General features: G+C 41.9%; 1 protein-coding gene across 11 annotated transcripts in view; it reads left to right on the top strand.

The window, feature by feature from the left end:
- The window catches only part of RFX8 (regulatory factor X8), a 261,067-nt gene that overhangs the window by 190,250 nt on the left and 47,449 nt on the right, over window positions 1-23,368 (top strand). For 7 of the 11 annotated variants that reach the window (XM_078444363.2, XM_078444364.2, XM_060609332.3 and 4 more), the window contains one exon: window positions 13,389-13,512. The exons of 1 other annotated variant lie outside the window; for it this stretch is intronic. In XM_078444363.2, coding sequence (XP_078300489.2) covers window positions 13,441-13,512 — 72 coding nt within the window. In that variant the 5' untranslated portion in view covers window positions 13,389-13,440. Of the gene's footprint in view, window positions 1-6,157; window positions 6,324-13,388; window positions 13,513-23,368 lie in introns of those variants that run through there. 3 more of the 11 variants (XM_060609363.3, XM_060609298.3, XM_060609354.3) reach the window with 2 other exon arrangements.

Genomic DNA, 23,368 nt, shown 5'->3' with positions numbered 1-23,368 from the left:
AATAAGTCATACAGAAAAAGATACCATATGTTTTCACTCTTAAGTGGGTCCTGAGAAACTTAACAGAAGACCATGGGAGAGGGGAAGGGAAAAAACGGTTAGAGAGGGAGGGAGCCAAACCATAAGAGACTCTTAAAAACTGAGAATAAACTGAGGGTTGATGGGGGTGGGAGGGAGGGGAAAGTGGGTGATGGGCATTGAGGAGGGCACCTGTTGGGATGAGCACTGGGTGTTGTATGGAAACCAATTTGACAATAAATTTCATATTAAAAAATAAAAATTAAAAAAGGAAAAAGCCCTGCTTTTAAAAATAATTCCTCCATGCTCATAAAAACCTTTAAAATAGCATTCACACAAACCCAAACTAATTGCATTAGTGTGCCTTTGCTCATTCTCTCAGAAAATTATTAAACAAATTAGGGTGTGATTTATGATTTTGCACACACTCATGATTTGAACAAGTGCCTTTTGAGGTTATGTGACAGCTCTAATAGGATGACTTATTTAATTCCTACTGTTCTTTTGCAAGTGAAACCACTTTCACTTTGTTTTTGCTTGGTTTTCTATCAGACTTCAGAAAACAATCCCACTTTTAATGTAGTAAGAGTTCAAATGTATTCCTCTACAAATTATTTACAAGCATTCTGTGATGCATGAAGGCTGTTCCCTTTCATTCTATGCATTCTCTGAGTTCCTCTGCAGATAATACTGTTTGTAACACCACTTGTGGCCAACTTTCACGTGACCTGTGCAAAAGCAGGGAGAAAAAAACTGTGAGTCTGTAGAAACTAACCTCTACAGAAACAGTATGTCTCCAAAGTGCTCCAAATCATGGATTTCAGATCAAGAAATAGCAGAGATATGCTTTGTGTAGATTTGGATTTTCTTTCTCATCATCCTCATGTCTGTGAATGTGGTGTACACGATCAATTTCAACTAGCACATGAACCAGACACTCAGAAGGTGAATCTAGACCAATGAAAATTTTAACATGTAATAGCAATTTGGAATCTCTCCAATGAGATTGCTTTGCTCCAGTATAGTTTGAAGTCTTCACGACTTATTGGTTTAGAGCCCAATGATCTTAGAAAGTCTCTTCCCCAGATGAAAATGAAACATACAGTTCTCTGTAATGCTTTCTCCATGCAGATGCTAACTACATTCTACATTCTTGACCAAATGCATTATACTCATTAGATTTATTCAAAAATACATCTATTGCCTGAACACACCTGGTACATCCACAGAAAGTGAATAATTGTAAGGATTGAATGAAATTAAGCACCCCAGATTAGAGATGGTTTTGTGCAAGGATAAGTCACAGCTGGTGCCCTTTTAGAAGGTAAAATGAGACTAATTGGATAATCTAGAAACCAATTAGACTGAACTAGGCAAAAGAAGTCACTGTTCAACTAAAAGAGATATATTCAATGGCAGAGGGAGAAAAAGCTTGTAGTATATAAAAATGTGACATGAGGAATTGGAATTCTGTTTGATATTAACTTTAAGCTTTCTTTTCTCTGTAATAGTATAGGACACTAATGGTCAGATGGTGAACCTGAGTTAGAGGGAGACTGGATTTTTCAGATATAAGAGAGCATATACATGGGTCTGGCTATCTCATCAGTGAGTGCCATAAAAGGAAATTTTTTGTTATGTCAGTTGCAATTAAACATTCTTTGAAAATAAAATGAATTTTGTTTTTTTTTTAATGTTTATTTATTTTTGAGAGAGAGAGAGAGCATGAGCAGGGGAGGGGCAGAGAGAGAGGGAGACACAGAATCCAAAGCAGGCTCCAGGCTCCAAGCTGTCAGTACAGAGCCCAATGCGGGACTTGAACCCACAAAATGAGATCATGACCTGAGCTGAAGTCAGACACTTAACCGACTAAGCCACCCAGGCGCCCCCAAAATAAAATGAATTTTAGACCTAATTCTACTTAGCAGTCTATGTGGCTATATGCTCAACCCAAACAAAAGCCTTAATTATGCTGTTAGTAAAAGAGTCATATGCAGAGCAAATGTCTTTTGCACATTTAGCACGTTAGGAAGGCATACACTGTGAATAAATCCAAGAATGTTTTTGTATTAGCATGTAACTACTCAGAGTCTTCATCTGTATGAGGGCTGGTCAAACTAGGGACACCAGCTGTCACCTGTCATAGATGAAATTAACTGGTCCTTTGGGAGGAAGGTATGAAATTGACCCCATGGCCTCCAACCAACTGGCCTCAACAGCTCTGGAGCAAGACAAAATAATGTTTGGATTTCGCTGCATCTAATATTTGATGTAGTAAACAGCAAAGAGACCACTGGTCAACCAGAGGATCATGGTGTCCCACTGTATTTCCAAGATCTGTTCCAATGCCTAGTACTGACTGGAGCAAAGTTAACATGCAAATATCACGTAATCATCAGTGACATAATAAGACCTCAATTTGGCCCTAACAAGTTGAGCCTAATAACAGTAGGCTCTCTCTTGGTTATTTCCAGTCTCTATGGAAATGGGTGGGCATCTTAGGAAGTTCCTTGGGTGGCTGCAGGACCGACACAAAGAATGGAGGGAGCCATGTTCTCAGCTTCCATAGGTCACTGAGAAGGACCTGTCCCAATGCAGGAAGCCCAGGATGTGAGCACTCAGGCCAAAGCAAAACGGATGAAGCAGCCTGGCAGAGCTCCCACCCAAGGTCCTGAGACACCGACCACTTCTCTGGACACAACCAGAAAGAAAGAGCTGAACTCAAGAGGGCTTCCTTGGAGAACCTTTTATACCATGTCATCTGGTTGTTTCTTCTCTCCTCCTGCTAGTCCTTCATCACAGTTACCATTCAGCTTTCCCTGTTACGTGGAGTCTCCTGGCACTACTTGAGACCAGCTGCTGCCAACCCACTTCTTACCCACACAGTTGGCCTCCTTCTTTGCCAGGTCATGAAGGAGTCTCTCTACATGCTGTTGACTCCTGGCCTGAGGGGGTTAATGTGGTGTCATCTGTCCTCTACTGGATGGCCTTTTTTTTTTTTTAATTTATCTATTTTGAGAGAGAGGGAGAGAGAAACAGAGAGAGAGAGAGACAGAGAGAGCATGTGTGCACATGAGTGGGGGAAGGACAAAGAAAGAATCCCAAGCAGGCTTCACACTGTCAGCACAAAGCCTGATACGGTACTCAAACTCACAAACCTTATGACATGAGCTAAAATCAAGAGTGGGACGCCTAACTGACTGAGTCACCCAGGCACCTGTCTACTAGATGGCTTTTTAAAGCAGCCAGCCCTAAACAGGGAAACTCAGCTGAGAAGATAAACAGGGCAAACATCAGCCTCCATCACTTATTGATCATAAATCCTTACCACTTTACTGCCCACCCCACCCCCTACACCAGACAAATACCCTCCCCAAATTTCAAGATCCAGGCTGATTCCTGGTGCAGCTCCCCAAAGGGAAGCCAGCTGCCATCTGGGGTTGGCTCCAGTGACCTGGCCAAACCTCAAAGCTCAGGATCTTTTTAATGAATGTCCTGTGATCTCTCCTCTAGAACTCCTTTTGGAAACTTATTCCTGGTACCTGATGATGGTGTCCCACTAGAGGGAGAGTGCTGGCCCTGGAGACCTCCAATATATCCGAACAACTACTTTCAAGTGCTGTCACACAGAAGACAGTCATTGCTGTTTGTTGAGTGAATCTCTGCCCTGCTTCCAAAATGTATTCATGTGGTGTTGGGGTGGGGGGGTGTCTTTTTTTGAGGAAGATTTTTTAAATTATGGTAAAATATGTATAACATAAAATTTACCATTTTAACCAGTTTTAAGATTACAATTCAGTGGCATTAATAATTTACATTGTGCAACTATTATCATTATTAAGCTCTAGAACTTTTCCCTAATCCCATACTGAAACTTTATACTCATTAAACAGTGTCTCCCTATTTCTCCTCTGGTAACCACCATTCTTTCTGTCTCTATGAGTTTCACTATACTAGGTACCTCATATAAGTGTAATAATCCTTTTGTGGCTAACTTATTTCATTTAGCATAATGTCTTCAAGGTTCAAGGTTCACCCATGTTGTAGCATGTAATAGAGTTCCACTCTTTTTTAGGGCTAATATTCCATAGTATGTAAATATCACATTTTGTGTATTCATTCATCCATTGATGGACATTTGGGTTGCTTCTACCAGTTGGCTATTGTGAATAATACCGCTATGAATGAGGGTACAAATTACAAATATATGTTCAGGTCCCTGCTTTCAGTCCTTTTGGACACTGAAGGAATTCAGATCAAGTCTCCCCAGAATGTGCCACTTTAGCATGTGGACTGTTTTGAGCTAAAGGCAATTGAGACCCTGTGGGCTCAAGAGAAACTTTTGCTCCTCCCTTAACCACCTAGAAGAATCTAAATTGGGATATTTCCCAGAGTAAAGTTACTACAGAGATAAATTTTATCTGTGTGACCCATCAGTATGGCAGGGCAAACATCTAATTACCAAACATTTGCCCTTTTTCTTATTGTCCTATGAATTGCCCTGTTCCCCTGTCATGCCCCAGGACGCTATCCATTCCTCAGCTCAGGATGGCATGTATACCTCATTTTACCTTTCTGTCTATACACCTCTTATATATGTGGGGTTCTCATACATACAAAATTAAATTTGTTTTTCTCCTGTTAATCTGCCTGATGTAAATTTAATTCTTAGGATGGCCATAAGAATCTTTGAAGGATGAAGGAAAATTTTTCCTCCCAAACAGTACATACCCAAGAAGTGGAACGATGGGTCATATGTTAATTCTATTTTTAATTTTTTAAGAAACCACCTGTTTTTATAGTAGCTGCACCATTTTGCATTCCCACCAGCAAGAGAACATGGTTCCACTTTCTTCACATCTTCATCAACAATTGTTTTTTTTTATTTCTTCTTTTTAATAATAGCAATCCCAATGCATGTGGAGTGATATTTCATTATGATTTTGATTTGCATTTCCTTCAAGGCCAATGATATTTAACCTCTTTCCATGTTGTATGTCATTGTATGATGAAGTCATTTGTATGTCTTCTTTTGGTGAAAATATTCAAGTCCTTTACCCATTTAAAAAAAAATTTTTTAATGATTATTTAATTTTGAGAGAGAGAGAGAGAGAAATTGACAGAGCACAAGCCGGGAAGGGGCAGGGAGAGAGAGGGAGGCACAGAATCTAAAGCAGGCTCCAGGCTCTGACCTGTCAACACAGAACCCAACTTGGGGATCGAACTGAGCTCATGACCTGAGCTGAAGTCACGCTTAACCGACTGAGCCACCCAGGCGCCCCTTTGCCCATTTTTTAACTGGGCTGTTTTGTTGTTGCTGTTGTTGAGTTGTCAAGTGTATTTTTAGTCTAGATGAAGAAATCCTTATGAGAGAACTTATAAGCAGTCAGCAGCCAAAGTAACGGTTGCCTGACTGAGCTCTTCTTCATGCAACACGCCCTGCATTTATTAGCTCACTTAATACTTACAATAATCACACAATCCCTGATAAGAGAAGCGAGGTTGGGAGAGAGTAAGCAGTTAAACATCGTGCAGCACCGACGTGAACATATTGCTCTTGAGGGCAAAGACTCCCAACATCTGGCTGCAGGTTTGGGGGATCACTCCAAGCAATTCCCAACAGGAGCTACCACTAGAGTAACCTGGGGTCGTCCTCTCAAAAGTCCTGATGCCCGCTCCCCTCAAAACTCAGGACGAGTGGTTCTCAGCCCTGGGTGCACTCTAGCATCACTAAACTCCTGGGGAGTTTGTAAAAAGCCGGTTTGCGCAGGCCCCTCCCATCCCCAGACCAATTACATCGGAACCTCTGGTGTTGGCGCTAGGGCGTCAATATTTTTCAAAACTCCACGTAATTCCAAAGTGCGGGCAGGGTTGAAGACCACTGCTAGTCAAACACCGCGACCTGGTTTGAAACTTATACACTGATTTTTCTTTATTGCTTCCTCCTTTGTTTGATGGATTGGCAGCAAGGTGAGAAGAGCGCCTTCTGTATTTCTGTCTTTCGATCTTTTGACCCCGCCCGCCCCCAACCAACCCTCGCAGCTGGCGGCAGCGCGTGACCGACGAGCCTCCGCCGCGCGCCAGGGTTCTCCAGCCTCTCTGTCTCGTCTCCGGCCCCCGCGCCCGCCGCGCGCCCCGCTCTAAAGTAAACACCGAGGAGCGGCGGCGGCCCGACGGGTGCAGCGCCGCCGCCCGCTCCCTGCCTGAGTGCGGCGGGCGCGGGTCTGCGCCATGGCCGAGGATGTGCCAGCCTCCCCGTCGGGCGGCGTGGGCACCCGGGGCGTGCACGGCGGCATCATCCAGTGGTGAGCGGCCCGGGCGCCTTCCCACCCGGCCGGGTTTCGAGGTCAGGGCTGGGAGGCGCTCTGGGCCCGTAGAATGGAAGAGGTGGTGCAGGGAAGGGGGGAAACCTCACTTCCTCCGTTGCTGTCCCCGGGACCTGGGGCCAATAACCAGTGTGAGGAGCGACCGTCTGCGCTCCAGGAGCCCTGATGATTAAAAAAAAAAAAAAAAAAAAAAAAAAAAAAAAAATTCTGGAAGGATAGACGTTCACACCCAGGACCAGCGCCTTTTGATGCTGGCTTGCCCGAGCCTAGCCCTGGATGGGACTCAAGACACACTTACACACACACACACACACACACACACACACACACACAGTAAAAGCCCTCCTGGTGTGGGTTTTCCGTGGGAGGACTTCCCTGTTGGTCACACTGACCGCGGGAAGCAATCCAGGCCGCCCCCCACCAGGGGTCCTGTTGGTTGGACTCTGGCTTACATATACATCTGAAGGCACGTGGGCGTTGGCCCTGAGAGGAAATGTTTCCCCTTGGTATGAGATCCAGAATGGGATGTTTTCTAACTTAAAGCAAAGCAATTTTTAGCTTTAACAATGCATTCCACATTGTTTGTAAAATTCACTTCTGGCTATTTAAATAGGGACAGAAAAACTGGAAAGAAAAATATCATTAGCCCTTGGGACTGAAGAACTCATGGGTTTGTAGCTTTTCATAAATAGGAAAATAATTGAAACCAGTCCTAAAACCTAAAGCCTAACATTTAAAAGGTGAATAAATAGCAGAATAAATAGAAGAATCTGATTACTTTTTAACAAGATTTTAAGAAATATTTCTCAGGAAAGGCTTTTTGAAAAAGTTATATGAGTGAAATGGAAAAATGAAGGGTGTGTTTGTGATTATAACATGAAAAGGCCTAAAAGGTTACCCTTTTCCTCCAAAAGAAAATGTTTGATATATTTTATCTTGCATAAAAGAAAAAAATCAAAAAAATACATATTAGAGCCCACACGGTGTTTTCAGAATATTACACAGCAGTGCTGTCTTTCTTTTACACTCACTAACTCAGACCCCTCAGCACAGTGGCTCCTTCTTGGAAGAAAGGACTATGAGGATGCCTTTGTCAACTATTCCATGTCACCATTTAGTAAATTGGAGTTTCTGGGGTTTGCATTATATTCCAGAGACTTGAAAGAATGATTAGAGATTCAAAAATACCTGGACACCTTCCTAACATTGCTTGTGAACTGACACAATGCAGGCTGCCCACAGTGCAGGTGCCCTAAATCGCTTAGGATACTGTAGACCATTTTAGCAGTGAGCTGAACTAATTCAAGTCCTATGCTGTGAATTCCTACCCCTGCAGGCCTGTAAAACACAGGGGTCACGTTCTTCAAGTTTGAGGAGGAGGTGAAGCAATGGAGGTGAGGAGAGGCATAGTTTCCTGTAGAGGGCTTCTCTTTAGGCATCCAGTCTATGAGGCAGAATGTTTAACAGATCATTGGTACTGGTGGTTTTAACACTGGCATTAAAAACACAGCCCCAACCACTTTGCACCCTTTAGGAGGGCCATTATCAAACAAACAAAAATAGAAAATAACAAGTGTTGTCAAAGACATGGAGAAATTGGAGCCCGTGTGCACCGTTGGTGGGAATGTAAAATGGTGCAGCCATATGGAAAACAGTATGGCGGTGCCTCAGAAAAATTGACAATAAAACTACCCTTATGATCCCACAGTTCCACTCCTGGGTACGTACCCCAAAGAATGGAAAGCAGGGACTCAAACAGATTTTTGCACACACATGTTTATAGCAGCATTATGTATAATAGCCAAAAGGTGGAAATAATCCAAGTGTCCATCCACAGATGAATGGATAAACAAAATGTGATATGTACATGTAATGCACTATTACTCAGCCTTAAAATGGAAGAAAATTCTGATACATACTACAATATTGGATGACTCTTGAAGATATGCTAAATGAAATAAGCCAGTCACAGAAAGGCAAATATTATGTGATTCCACCTGTATGAGAGACCTAAGGTAGTCACATTCATAGAGGCAGAAAGTAAAATGGTGGTTGTCAGGGACTGGGGCACAGGGAATGAGGAGTTAGTGTTTCATGGGTACAGAATTTCAGTTTTGCAAAATGAAAAGACTTGGTTGGATGGATGGTGGTGAAGTTTGCACAACCATGCAAAGGTGCTTAATGCCACTGAACTGTATATTTTAAAATGGTAAATTTTGTTACATGTGTATTTTATCACAATTAAAAATATATATATATTTTTAAAAACGCACATGCAATAGAGCCGCTCAGTTTGTAATCCAGAGCCTTGGTATCCTGGAAGGTCTTAAAGATGCCCAAGGAGACCAGCTTCCTAGAAGAGCAGCAGTGGGTACTGACTGGCAGCTGAGCTGTCCAGACACTCAGAAACAGCTCAGGCTTCCCAGTGAAAATCAAGGGAGGCTGATTGTTGTCACGTGGAAGAAATGTTCCATTTTCAGCATTACTTCATTACTTCATTTTCTAGTCACTAGTCAGGTCCTCAACATTTCTTAGAGGCTTCAGTGCCACTGTCATAAGCATATGATAAATTCTCCAAGGAGAAAGGTCCTGAAAGGAATGGAACTGTCTCCAGGAATAGAAGTAATAGACGTTTTCTGTTTCACAGACAGGAAGGACTATAGAAATTGAGAGAGAGGTGGCCAGACCTCCGGGGAGCACAAAGGGATGAAGACCAGTGACTTGACTTCCCCTGCTAGGGGGGTGCAGACCAAACAGGTCTGGCTGGGTGGGGCACCTGGCTTCACACCTCTGAGGAAACTAAGCATCTTCTAATCCCAATGCATGCTGAGCCTGGCTATAGACTAAAATAACTGTCTCCCACATATAATATGGCTTTCCCAAATTTCTGAAGACTATGGAAATTAATGAAATGCAAATTTATTTTGAAAGATACAGAATTCATAAGAATTTTTGATCAGGCTGAATCAAAGGGTACTATAATTCCCAGCATATGTAATTCCCAGAGTTATGTTTTTCTTTGCCATGAAAAGGAGCACTCAGAAAATGTGAGAATCGCAGGGCTAGGTATGTGTGCTCTGATGTTGGTTATTATCAGACTGCCTATCACTCAAATGAAGAGAACATCATGAATGTTTTTAAGATCCTAGCAATCAACTTCATCTGATTGTGAGACCTGGAAACTACAGTTCCTATGCAGCTCAGCAAGGAATTCAGTGATCAGATTCACTCCATACCGGGACAAGCTTTATAATTATGGACCACCAAATGACATTTTGGTTGCACAGTGTGAAATCATGAACCAATCTCACCTGCCAATGGTTCTGCCCAGCCTTACTGCCTACACATCCCCAGTCAGCCTCTCCTTGGATCCACATGGAGTTGAAAGTCAGGCTCACTTATCACAGGTGTTTCTGTGCTACCAGTCTACCAACATGGATGTCTTTCTTGCTTCTGCTCAAGGTTTTGGAGGTGGACACTGAAATGGTAACAATAAGAGCTTCCATGTGCCTGCAAGTGTACTAGGCACATCACGTGCTTGTTTTCCGGTCACAAAAGCCCTATGAGGGTTCTCCAAATCAGAGTTTAAGCATGGGTCTATGAGGTGCAAAGCCTTGGGTAATACTCATAATCGTAATTTCCTATGCGCATAGGAGACTGAATGCTGAACAAACTGCTGTTTGAGCTGAAGTAAAGGCACGACTCCGAATAGATGCTCAGACTGAACAAACTAAAACCTCTTTCAAACCTTCCATTTTTCCCAGTTAATGTATGCTGGCTGCCCACCACAGGCCAGTCTCTGAGATCTGGCTAAGGACTTTGGGGAAATGACCAAAGGCACATAGACTGAAATGGGGTGCAGCCAGGATCAAAGTAGCAAAGTCACCAAGTGGCAGTGCAAGGCTTAAAGCCAAAAAGCAGTCCTTTGTTTAGGTGTGTGACAGAGAAAAAAGTCTCATCGCAGACCTTTGCCGTTATTCTTATTGATAGTATTATTTAGTCTTGTGCACCCAGCAGGCTCAGTAATGCCATTTTGAAAGAGGAGGACACAGTTCACAGAGGCCTGGAACACATGAATTTCCATGATGAGGAAGAGCAGTTCGCAAAAATTTAAACTAGAGTTCATTTTAAGGAGTGAATATTTTGTGTGTTTCTTTTTTAAGGAGACCGTTCTGTGACTAAATCAGTAGTAGCTATGAATAAGCAACAGTGAGTTTGAACTTAACATCTATCACATTGTGCTGCAGCTTCCACAGCATAGCTATTTTTTGTTCTACTTCAGGTATGGGTTTTTCATGTATCAGCAAGTGGTGTCTTGACAAAAAGTGTATACAGACATCACCTAGTTATATGAATTTGCTACTCCCTGTTCCCACCCCACCAATAGACATCATCCTGTATTCAAGATTGAGCCAGGTAATTGGTGCCGGAGCAGCTAGATTTAAGCCATTGTGAAGTATCCCAAGTGTCCCCTTCTCACAATGATGTTAAGAAGACTCTCAGAAAACCCCCTCCTTGGGCAGGAACTGGGTTGAATAGTGTCCCCCCAACCGCATATCTATCTGGAATCGCAGAATGTGACCTTATTTGGAAACAGGGTCTTTGCAGATGTAATTAGTTAAGATGAGATCATGCTGGAGTAGGCTGGGCCCTAAATCCAATCTCTCACATCCTCCTTAGAAGAGGAGAGAGGACGTTCAGAGAAGAGAAGCCCAGGTGAAGACAGAGACAGACATGAGTGCAATGCCTCTATAAGCTGAGGAATGCCAAGGATATCTAGCAACCACTAAAAGCTAGGAGAAGAGCATACAACACATTCTCCCTCAGAGTCTCTGGAAGGACCCATTCCTATGGACACCTTGATTTTGGACTCTCAGCCTCCAGAACTGTGAGAGAATAAATCTCTGCTGTTTTAAGCCACCTGGCCTGTGGTCATTTATACACCTCAGATACAGGGCCAAAGATTCCTCCCCCACCCTCCACCATATGTTGTTTTTTCATTTTCCTAGGAAGCCAATGAATGGGTCAACAACTGTGACTGTGGTCTTTAGCTCTCAGGGAAAGTAAATTTGGGCCTCAGCATACCTCATCCCAGAAAATAAGCTGTATATCATCAATGAGAAAGAAGAGATATTGGTAAATTTCCTGCTGAAAAATTCTTCTATGTTTAAAAATTATATTGGCTTGCTTTGCATATTTCTCTGAAAGAGAAAGAGAATGAGAAGAACCCGAGAGTCTCTCCTCAACTAGGACAGGGAATATTGTGATCAGATGTCACTAGGGACCACACTTTCGGACCTCAGTCTCCCTCACTTCTTGCCCCACACACATACCGGTTGCTGGAACAGGGACCTGGCTGTCCCCAGAGGGCTGGCTGTGGGTTGTGAGCCACAGGCAGAGCCCTTGGTTGCCAAGGGGCCCCCACCTGCCCCCACCCCGGGCGTGGGAGCACTTGAACGGTGAAGACCCCACCCTGAGCAGAGGCCTAGGGTGCAGCAGATCACATAAATGCCACTCAGCTGAAGAGTGAAAGTGTACTGCCTCTCTGTCTCTTGGTTTCTTGCATTTTATATCTCATCTCAGTTTAAAAGATCAAAATATAGTGGCCTGACCTACAGGACTCAGGTTTAAAAACTGTGCAAACAACTGGAGGATGGAGGCAAAGCGTCACACACGTGCCCTGGGTCACAGGCACACAGGGACTGGCAGGCTGTGCTGGCTCCAGCAGTCACCTGCAGGGGTGATAGAGCAAATACATAATTCCCACTTTTTAGCCACAGAGATCTTGGCTGCTGAGCCAAGTGTCTGCTGAGCCAATAATTTGGGCTTCTTTTTAATATTCCTACATGCCCAAAACAAAAACAAACCAAAAAACAAACAAAACAAAACGACAATAAAAACCCACCATGTTGATAATTAAAAGATCACAATCAGAATGCAAACTGGTCCTGCCACTATGAAAAACAGTATGGAGGCTCCTCAAAAAGTTAAAAATAGAACTACCCAGGGGCACCTGGGTGGCTCAGTCGGTTAAGTGTCTGACATTGGCTCAGGTCATGATCTACAGTTCGTGAGTTCGAACCCTGCATTGGGATATGTGCTGACAGCTCAGAGCCTGGAGCCTGTTTCAGATCTGTGTCTCCCTCTCTCTCTCTGCCCTCCCCTGCTCTCACTCTGTCTCTCTTTCTCTCTCAAAAATAAATAAACATTAAAAAACATAGAACTATGCTATGATCCAGTAATCGCACTGCAGGGTATTTACCAAAAATATATAAAAACACTAATTCAAAGAGATACATGCACCCCTGTGTTTACTGTAGCATTATTTACAGTAGCCAAATTATGGAAAGAGCTGAAGTGTCCATCGATAGATGAATGGATAATGAAGATGTGATACACACACACGCACACGCACACACACACACACACACACACACACACACACACACACTGGAATATTATTCAGCCATAAAAAAGAATGAAATCTTGCCATTTGCAACAACATGGATGGATCTAGAGAGTATAATGCTAAGCAGAATAAAAGAAAGACAAATACCATATGATTACACTCATATGTGGAATTTAAGAAACAAAACAAATGAGCAAAAGAAAAAAAAAGGAGAGACAAACCAAGAAACAGACCATAGAGAACAAACTGATGGTTACCAAAGGGGAGGATGGGTGAATAAGGTGATGGGGTCAAAGACTACGCTTATCATGATACGCACTTACTCATGTATAGAATTGTTTAATCATCATATTGTACACCTGAAGCTAATATAACACTGTATGTTAACAATACTAGAATTAAAATTAAAGACCTAATAAAAAAAATAAAGGCCCACAATCAATATATTTAACTCTGGGCTGAGAACAAAAAGGTATGTTATTGATGCTGATTGGTGAGCCTTTGCATTCAATGAATTAAACAGGTTTCATTTCCTTGGATCCCACACTTGTGTTTGACTATTGATCCTTATCAAAATGTCCTACTTTAGAAAAACCAATGCCAATTTCCTCTGCCTTGTCTTCCTCTCCCCACAGGTTGGTTGACAATTTCTGTATTTGTGAAGGGTACAGTGTACCTCGTTGTCTGATGTATGAGATTTATGTGGAGACCTGTGGTCACAATGCTCAGACCCAAGTCAATCCAGCCACATTTGGGAAGGTAGGTTGTAAAGATAAAAAAAGAGTATTCATTGAGTAAAAAAAATGTGTGCAAGTGAATTGGTGAGGAAATACCATAGTTTATTTGGGTTCTCAGTTGGAATAATTGGCTTCACTCTAGGAAGCCAACCAGATAGTTAATATACTTCTTTATCTTCTTTGAAAAGCCATTCTGTCCCTTGTCCACACTTAATAGTGAGAAGCCAGGAAAGGTAAGGAGTGGGGTGATGCCTAAGAAAGAACAACAATGGCAGCTCTAAATGCTCCAAATACTCAGCCAGGTTTGTTGGGCCATTATTCCCTGCACAGAAATGCCAACATCTAGCACCACACAAACTCCAAGAGCCACTTTTAAATATCCTTTCTGGAGGTTAAGGGCTCTGTCAGGAGCTTTGTGTAGACCATATAATATAGAGCAAAGATTTATTAGCACAAGGATAGTCTCTCTGAGACCCTCCACATACAACAAATATTATTGAGAAGCTGCTATGTGCCAGACACTGTTTTAGATGCTGGGAATACAATAATGAGCAAGACAAAGAAAAATTCCTGCCCTTAGTCAATTTAGTCAATTTATTACACTTAGGGGAGACAAATAATATAAAATGCATAGTATATTAGATAATATAAATGCTAAGGGGACTAATAGAGCCAAAGGAGATGAGTGTGTGTGTGTGTGTGTGTGTGTGTGTGTGTGTGTGTGTGTGTGTAAGAGTTGTAATTTTAGGGAAGACAGACAGGGAAGGCTTCCCTCAGGAGTAATATTTGAGGGGCATCTGGGTGGCTCAGTGGGCTAAGCATCCACCTTTGGCTCAGGTCATGATCTAGCGGTTCATGAGTTTGAGCCCCACGTCGGGCTCACTGCTGTCAGCACAGAGCCGGCTTCAGATCCTCTGTGGCCTTCTATCTCTGCCCCTTCCCCACTCATTCTTTCTCTCAAAACAAGTAAATAACTTTTAAAAAATTTTAAAAGAAGTAATATTTGAGTCCAGACTTCAAAGAGATAAGGCAGTGAGGATGTGGATATACGAACAGAGAGCAGCACAGGCAGAGCTAGGGCAAAGGCCCTGAGGGGAGAAGGAGCCTAAGCAGCACAGAGGCTGCAACAGCTGGAGGGAGGAGAACAGGGAGAGAGGACCAGGATGGTTCTCAGGACCTTGAGGTCAAATCAGGGAGGTGAAAAGAGCCCAGGTGGCAGGGAGTGGACAGGGATGTAGCAGTGAAAAGGGGTCAAATTCTGGATATATTTGGAAAACAGAGCCAATAGGATTTGTTGATGGAAAAAATTAATAGAATCATGGAACTTAATTGTTATTAAATTAACAATAATAACTTCCAATCATGAAGTTGTATTTATGTCCAAGACTCTTTTCCATCTGGTTTTAGGAATAGACAGACACCAACTCAAAACAAGTTAAAAGGAGAATTTTTTAAAGGAAAAGGATATCTCATTAAATCCTACAATAAAAAGTTTGGGTTTCACAGAGTCTAGTCCACTGCTGCCCAACAGAAATGTAATGGGAGACATAGATATAATTTAGGACACCCTAGTATCCTCATTTTTAAAGTATTTTATTTATTTTATTTTAAAAAAAATTTTAGTGTTTATTTATATTTGAAAGAGAGACAGACAGAATGTGAGTGGGGGAGGGGTAGAGACAGAGAGGGAGACACAGAATCTCAAGCAGGCTCCGGGCTCCAGGCTCCTAGCTATCAGCACAGAACCTGACGCACAAACCATGAGATATCATGGCCTGAGCCGAAGTTGGATGCTTAAACCGACCGAGCCACCCAAGTGCCCTGTAAAGTATTTTAAAAGGTGAAATTAATTTTTATTATTTTAAAATTAACCCAAAATATTTAAAATATTATTTCAACATGGAATCTGTATTATAAAATCGTTGAGTTATTTTTTCATTCTTCAGGCTAAGCCTCAAAAATCAGGTGCGTATTTTACATGTACAGGCCATCTCAATTTGGGCTAACCACATTTCAAGTGCAGAGTTGCCATGTGTGGCTGATGGGGTTCCCATCTCAGACAGCCCACAACTAGACTGTAAGTCACCAGGTATCTTCTTACTTTCTCTGTAGTATATCCTTAAACCACTGGGACTCTGCTCCTTTCCACTGGCCTGCCCCATGCCCCTTCCCAGAAGCCGGTTTCCTTCACTGACTTCCTGATTTCCCATTTTAGCTGCTCGGATGGTGCTTCCCATGATGCTGGACCTGAACTCCTGCCCCAGTGCCCGACATCATAACAGTCTGGCAAGAGAGGGCTGCAGGAAGGACATGTGGGTGGGGAGGAAACAGTTGGCATCTTTAATGCTTTGTCTTGTGTCACAGCCATCGGCCGAGGCAAGCAGCGTTAGAGGTCAAGAGAACAAATCAGCAGTGATTAAGGCTGAGGATCCCACAGCTAGTTGCAATGCTTGGGCTGTGTTTGGGCAAATAAATTTTCCTCTACTCTTTCAGGTTCTTTTGGTTGGTCTAATATTTAAATTGACAAGAGACAGATTAACAGGAGAAAATCAAACTTGATTATGTATGTGTAAGGATTCCCTATGGTCAGGCAATTGAGGCTTATATGCCACCCAGAGCTAAGGAGAAGGGGGTGTGAATGTGGGACCTCAAAAGGGAAAGAATGCAATTCACAGGAAGATGAAAAAGAGTAAATGTTTGATAAACATTGATAGCTGAGCCATATAGAAATGATAGAAGAATTTTAACAAACAAATTTTGTTAAATCCCTCCCTGTCCTCCACACCTAGTTAATATTATACTGTAGTTATCTATAGTGATACCTCCCTTAGAGGACAGCAGATCCTCTAAATGCTTTTATGCATTTAGGGGAAAGGTCAAAGATTCTTCCTGAGCTTTCTCTTTCTTAAAAATAATCGGCCTAAAATAATCCACATACTAAAGAGACCCATTTTTGGGTGGCAAATTTTGCTCCCCTACAGTGTCAAATCTAGTCTCTTGAATTGTGAGTCAGACCTCTTTCCACTTGTTAGTCCCTGAAAAATATCCTTGAGTTCAGAGGGAACTTAGAGTTCACCTGGTCCAATTCCACACCCAGTGCAAGATCCCTTTGAAAGTACCTCTGGGTGGAGCTTTTTATGAGAACAAAATGCCCTCTCTGGACAGAGACAGCCACAGGGCTTAGAGCTGGGTGATGGGGCAGCACATTTCTGTGCTTTTCCTCTGGGCAAACACAGTCCTTCCCCAGGATCTTGCTTGGCAAGCAGAGCACAGGCTGATGAAAACCCATTCAACTCCCTATCAGGGACCTTGGTGCAGCTCACAACCTGCACAACCATACCAGTTTGGGCAGCCACCTGGCTTGAGCTGAAATGGTGTGGGTGACAAGGAGCTTGCTCACCGGGCGACAGTGATGCCAATTCAAAATCTTCCATTCCTCCCTTCATTCTTTCCTTTTTTTCATTCCTTCTTCTTTGCGGTGGCCCTCAGATGGACAGAATTGAATTGGTTCATGACACGCTGTCATCATGAATCCATGCATGGCCTTATTCCATCTGATTATTTAGTTCCTTTTTAACAACGTGGTAAACATCTGCGAAATCACCACCACAAATGAACCACATTACCAGTGGTCCCATGTCCCATCTCCCTGCCTGCCCCACTGGTGGGAACCATCAACCTGTTCCTCATCACCTTGCTTTTTAAAAAAGAGTTATAGTGCATTTATATGTATTTGCTAACCTTTTGACCACCTTCACCCATTTTCTCGTCTCTTTGCCTCTTGCCTCTTTCAACCACCAACCTGTTTTCTGCATCTATGAATTTGTTTCTTTGTTGTTGTTTTGTTTTATTTTTTTATGTTCACATGTAAGTGAGATTATATGGTATTTAACTTTCTTTGTCTAATCTATTTCATATATATATTCTAAAAAGCATATTTTTAATTTTTGTGGCTTAACTTTTTAAAAAAGTGGTATCATGTTATTTGTCATCTTTTGGGACTCTGTCCACTTAATATTATCTTAAGGTTTATCTAGATTCATTGGCCATTGTGTAATATTTCACAGTTTACTCATCCACTGTCCTACTGATGAGCATCTGGGTTGTTTCCAGATTTTTTTTTTTTTTTTTTTTTTGCTATTGTGAACATTCATGTGTATGTTTCCTGCTGTGCACATGAAGATGTTATCTTGGGTGTGTATGTCCAGGAATGAACCTTGCAGGGTAAGGGAGTGTGTGGCTGTGATGTCCGGGGATGGGGCCAAACTATTTTCCAAAATGGCTGTTCCAGGTTACCCTCCCACAAGCAATTCTGTGGATTCCAGTGTTATTTCCAAAACATTGGCATTTTTAGATCCACTCCTTTATCCAAAAAGCTTCATCCCTGAAACTCACAGTCATTGATGGAAATCCTGCACTTTTGATAATAATAAAATGCGTAGGAGAATCGTCTAATGTGGCAGCTGCTCAAATATCTGAGACGATGTTTTATATCTCCCAGTCTTTTCTTCTCCACACTGAATTCTCCTGGCTCCCAAATTTTTACCTTCCTGCCCACTTGTTTCGTTATGACTTCAATTTATTGATGTTCTTCTTGAAAGGTAGATAGCCCCAAGGGTACAGCCCGGTGCCTTAGGAGTGCTCAGAAGACAGGGCTCTTCAAATTATGGAAAGAGCCTAAATGTCCATCAACTGATGAATGGATAAAGAAATTGTGGTTTATATACACAATGGAATACTACGTGGCAATGAGAAAAAATGAAATATGGCCTTTTGTAGCAACGTGGATGGAACTGGAGAGTGTGATGCTAAGTGAAATAAGCCATACAGAGAAAGACAGATACCATATGGTTTCACTCTTATGTGGATCCTGAGAAACGTAACAGAAACCCATGGGGGAGGGGAAGGAAAAAAAAAAAAAAAAAAGAGGTTAGAGTGGGAGAGAGCCAAAGCATAAGAGACTGTTAAAAACTGAGAACAAACTGAGGGTTGATGGGGAGTGGGAGGGAGGGCAGGGTGGGTGATGGGTATTGAGGAGGGCACCTTTTGGGATGAGCACTGGGTGTTGTATGGAAACCAATTTGACAGTAAATTTCATATATTAAAAAATAAAAAAAAAAAATAAATAAAAAAAAAAAAAATAAATAAATAAAGGGGAGGCTGGGAGGGAAAAGGAGAGAGAGGTTTTTTCTTTGGTTTAATAAACACGTTTAAACAAGAAAAAAAAAAAAAAAAAAAAAAAAAAAAAGACAGGGCTCTTACTTTTATGGCAGGGGGGGGGGGAGCTGAAAGGAGGGCTCCTATTGGCTTTTATCTTTCCATGTCACTCTGTTGGTTTCATTTTAAGTTTGTGGGCAACAAAAATAACCCTTAAGTATTTTTTCACATGAATTAAAATTGGGCCTTCCAAAACTTCTCTGTAATCTGTGAAATACTCTACATAGATACAAAATATTGTCACTTTCAGATTATTGTCATTATGCAGGTAACCATTTGAACCCAGGAGCAGCCACTCCCTTATTCCTATATTACAACTTCTTAGTTGCAATCTGCAGTTGTATTTACCAGTATCTTGAATCTCGTAGGCCATCCAGTCTTCTCAACCTGGTGAAGCTCACATATTTGAAAAGTATATCTCTCATCGCCAGCTCAGTAAATGAAAGTGATATGAGCACATGTAAGATGTTGAGTACACATTATGTTTGCTAGGTGTCCCTGAGTAAGCTTTTCCAGCCAGCCAGGAATTCCCTCGGCTAACTTATCATTCAGCCCACATTTTGCCATTTCATCACTTGGCAGCTGGGGACCCTTCCTCAAGCGGGGGCCAGTTCTGGGTACCCTGGCTCTGCAGCGTTTTCCTTCTCTACCTGCCCAGCAGCTTAATCAGATGGAAGTGGCATGACTTGAGCGTGACATGTTTGAGTTCTGTAAGATCTCTGCTGCCTTTTCTAAGAAATCAAAGCCTATTTTTCAAAATCTTTTTCAACGTTTCTTGTAAGTGGTTTCCCCTCTGGGGTAGTCTCACTGCAGAGAATTCCAAAGGAAAAGTTAAAAAGAGACCCCGGTATGTGGTAATGGGTATTTAGTTAGCCTTTTTCATCTTAATACTTGCCTTAGAATCCATTCTTCAAGACCCTGAGGTACTAACTTTCAGTTCTCATTGGGGATTTGCCTGAAGAATGGTCCACTCAATGGAGCCTGAGTTGGGAAGGGACCCTTGCTCCTGAACTTGACTAATGGACAAGGGAGAGGAAGGGGAAAAGGATATGATTCCAAAGCATGTTTACAAGAGAAACAACAAAATACCCAATTCTCATTTCCTCCCTCCTCCCCCGGGAATGTAGTTGATTCCAGACTCCACATCAAGTTCCTGTGCAGATGTCGGAATGTTTCTTGCTCTTTTTGGCAACCCTGGGCATATGATGGGTAATGCTCATTCTTGGTGCAAGTGATACCTCACATGGGTTAGGGAATTTCCATAACACTGACTTCCCTTTTAAAAACAACATTTACTGAGTTTTTCTGATTATAAAAGTTTATAGTCCCTTTATAGAAAATGTGAAATTTAGAGAAAACTGTATAAAAAAGAGGAAAATAAACAGTGCTATAACCTCACTGTCCACAGATGTAGCCACACATGCACAGTTTATTTGCATGTTTGTGCACACATGCACATACACGTGACCAGCAGGAGCTGAGGGACTAATCACACAGTGACTTTGTCTGTGTTTCCCATGGTGCTTAGAGCCTGCTCATTGGGTGGTTCTTCCTTCACTCCTGAATGAGCATGTGAGTGGGCAGGATGACCTCTCTAGAAATCCTTGGGTGATACAGAGCACTGTTGTCACTCTTCATTTACCACATGATATCAGTTTGATGCTTAGAATGTCCAGTTCTATATAACACCCAGACTGAACTGGGTTTAAAGTAGAAACTTTTCCCCAGCTCCTTCAGGATAGTTTCTTCCCTGCAGAGAACTAGGCATGGGGGCTTCCCCTTCCCTCCCTACCCCTCCTCCCTGAAACTTGCTGGGGATGGTTTGACCCCTCTGGGAGCAGGGAAGGAAAAAAATGGCTAGAAAGTTCCCTCTGCTCAGCTTCACACTTTGGGGGCCAGGCAGACTCTGGCTTCCTTGTCCCTTTGGTGGCTTCTTCAGAGCAGACCATAGGAATGTTCTAGTATGCCTCCCTTGTCTTGGTGAACAACTCTTTCGGAAGCCTGACTTCCTGGGGGCCTCTTGCTGGGCAGAATCTGGGCTCTCCCACATGTCAGCTCTTTTGCAGACAACTTCTTGCTATGGGAACTACTCAGCCATTCTTGGCCTGAACAGACTATGGGTGTGATGGCTGAAACGAGGGTGATAGCCACTCTCCTCTGCCTGTCCACCAAGTCCACTGGCCAGCCCATCTGTACTCTATAAGGAGTCCTATGCCATAGCCAGATGCTAACTGCAGGGACCTCACCAAGACCTCTTCAAGTGAATCATGAATCCCCTTCTGCTAGGCCTGAGGTGATTGAGCCACATCCTGTCCCACACACCCTTTACAGATAAGAGGGTCTTGCCATAAGAAATCCCCTTACACCTCCTCCTCTCTCTACCTCATGAGTGATTTGAGTTGAGGACTTTTTAGGGTTTTAAAACCCAATTTTAGCTAAATACCTGAGGATGCAAGTCCCATAAGATGTGTGTCTCAAAATTCACTTTGCTATCTGTTGTCTGTTGTCTTCATGCCTCATCCTGTTGTATAGATACTACGTGGATGGATGGATTGAAATATTGAGGTATGGATGAGTGTGCACAGAGGTGGATGGATAGGTGGGTAGACCGCATGCAATACTGTGTAATTTTTAATCTTTTTTTCATCATGATAAGTGTACTCTCTAATTCTGATCCCCTATGTCCCCCATCTCCCCACCCACCTCCCCTCTTATAACCATCAGTTTGTTTTCTATAGTTAAGAGTCTGTTTCTGGTCTGTCTCTCTCTCTCCCTTCCTCTCTTTTTTTTCCTTTGCTTCTTTGTTTTGTTTCTTGAATTCCACATATGAGTAAGATCATATGGTATTTATCTTTCTCTGGCTTATTTTGCTTAACATTATCCTCTCTAGCTCTATCCAGGTTGTTGCAAATGGCAAGATTTCATTCTTTCTTTTTGTGGCTGAATAATATTCCAGTGTGTGTGTGTGTGTGTGTGTGTGTGTGTGTATGACATCTCTGTATCCGTCCATCTATCGATGGACACTTGGGCTGTTTCCATAGTTTGCCTATTGTAAATAATGCTGCAGTAAACAAAGGGGTACATGTATCCCTTTGAATTCATGTTTTTGTATTTTTGGGGTAAATATTGTTGATAATGTGATTACTGGATCATAGGACAATTTTATTTTTAACTTTTTGAGGAACCTCCATACTGTTTTCCAGAGCGGCTGCACTAGTTTGCATTCCTCCCAACAGTGCAAGAGGGATCCTTTTTCTCCATATCCTCACCAACACTTGTTTCTTGTGTTGTTGATTTTGCAATATGGTATGCTTTTTAACAGCACTAAGCCTGGAATGCACCTAATTAGGTCTAACCCTGGGCAAGTTATTTCATCTTTTTGTGCCTCAACATCATCAACTGTAAAATGAAGCAATTCATAATGTTAATGATAGTCCCTACCTTATGAGATGTTTTTAAGAAATTAATGAGAGAACACATGTAAAAAGAATTGAGCAGTGCTGGCAAATAGGAAGCACTCAAGAAATAATTACCTTTTATGATTACATGCCTATTTATCTCTCAGAATATCGTAAACATTTTCACATTAAAATATTTTAAATAAATATTGTATAATGGTACAAAATACTTTGTGGATGTTCCAGAATTCATTTAACCATTTCCTTTATTGGAAGTTTAGGTTGTTTATGCTGTTTCTCTTTTCTAGTCTTTATCTGTACCTGGTAACTTCCTTAGGAGAGATTCTAGACAATTGTAACCAATCCCAACCCTCATGGTAGTTCCTGATATTTGTACCCAAATCCCTAATATTTTTGACCTAGGAAATTTGTTGGTTAAGAACTGTATTTAGCTGTTTCAACTTGCACTTATTGGATGATTAGGGAAGATAAGTACTTTTAACATGCATTTTGGCCATATGTATCTTGTGGGTACGTGTTATCACCAGACCACTTTCTATTGAGATATTGTTGTTTTCCCATTAATTTATATGAGCTGTCTATATATTAAATATACATTTTTTAGTTTTCACATTTTTTGGAAATAATCATCTCAGTTTATTTTTACATTTTAACTGGTGTACCTGATCATAAAATGGAATCAGAGGATAGTCTGGGGTTGGTATTACTCAATTAAATAAAATGTAGAGATATCTATGCTGCCAGACAACTAGGCAATTTATTTCTGTTCCTACCTCCAAAACACCAGATTATTTCCCAGAGCCTTGAATCTGACCATTCTTTTAGGTACTAAAGAACCTAAAATGTTGTAAAAACCTACTATTTTACAACTAAAATAGTACTATTTTACAACTAAATATATAGGGAAGGTTTTAAGTGAGTTTCTTAAGAGGTGATGGGATTTTCAGAATCTGTAGTTGAAAGTAGGAATTTCTGGCCCCTAATTCTGCATTTTTAGACTTTGCTGATGTTTTCTTTTATCTCCTATCATTTACTCTTCATCTGCACATTTTGGTCCCCCTTCCCTGAAGGAACCTCTCAGTTTGGCCCCACAACCTTGATGCTCAGTTGTGTAAGATTTGCCTTTCCTATTTCTTCATTTTTCCTCCTCCCCCCACTTTCCCGGGCTTGGGTGGCTTCTGGTAGGAACTGATAGGGCTGGAACCAGACCAGAGAAACATTAGACACTGTCAAATCCTACTA

Source organism: Panthera onca, chromosome A3 (genome assembly GCF_046562875.1).
Source record: "Panthera onca isolate mPanOnc1 chromosome A3, mPanOnc1 haplotype 2, whole genome shotgun sequence".
Taxonomy (NCBI): domain Eukaryota; kingdom Metazoa; phylum Chordata; class Mammalia; order Carnivora; family Felidae; genus Panthera; species Panthera onca.
The sequence above is the reverse complement of the archived record's forward strand: the minus strand, read 5'-3'. Positions and strand labels throughout refer to the sequence as shown.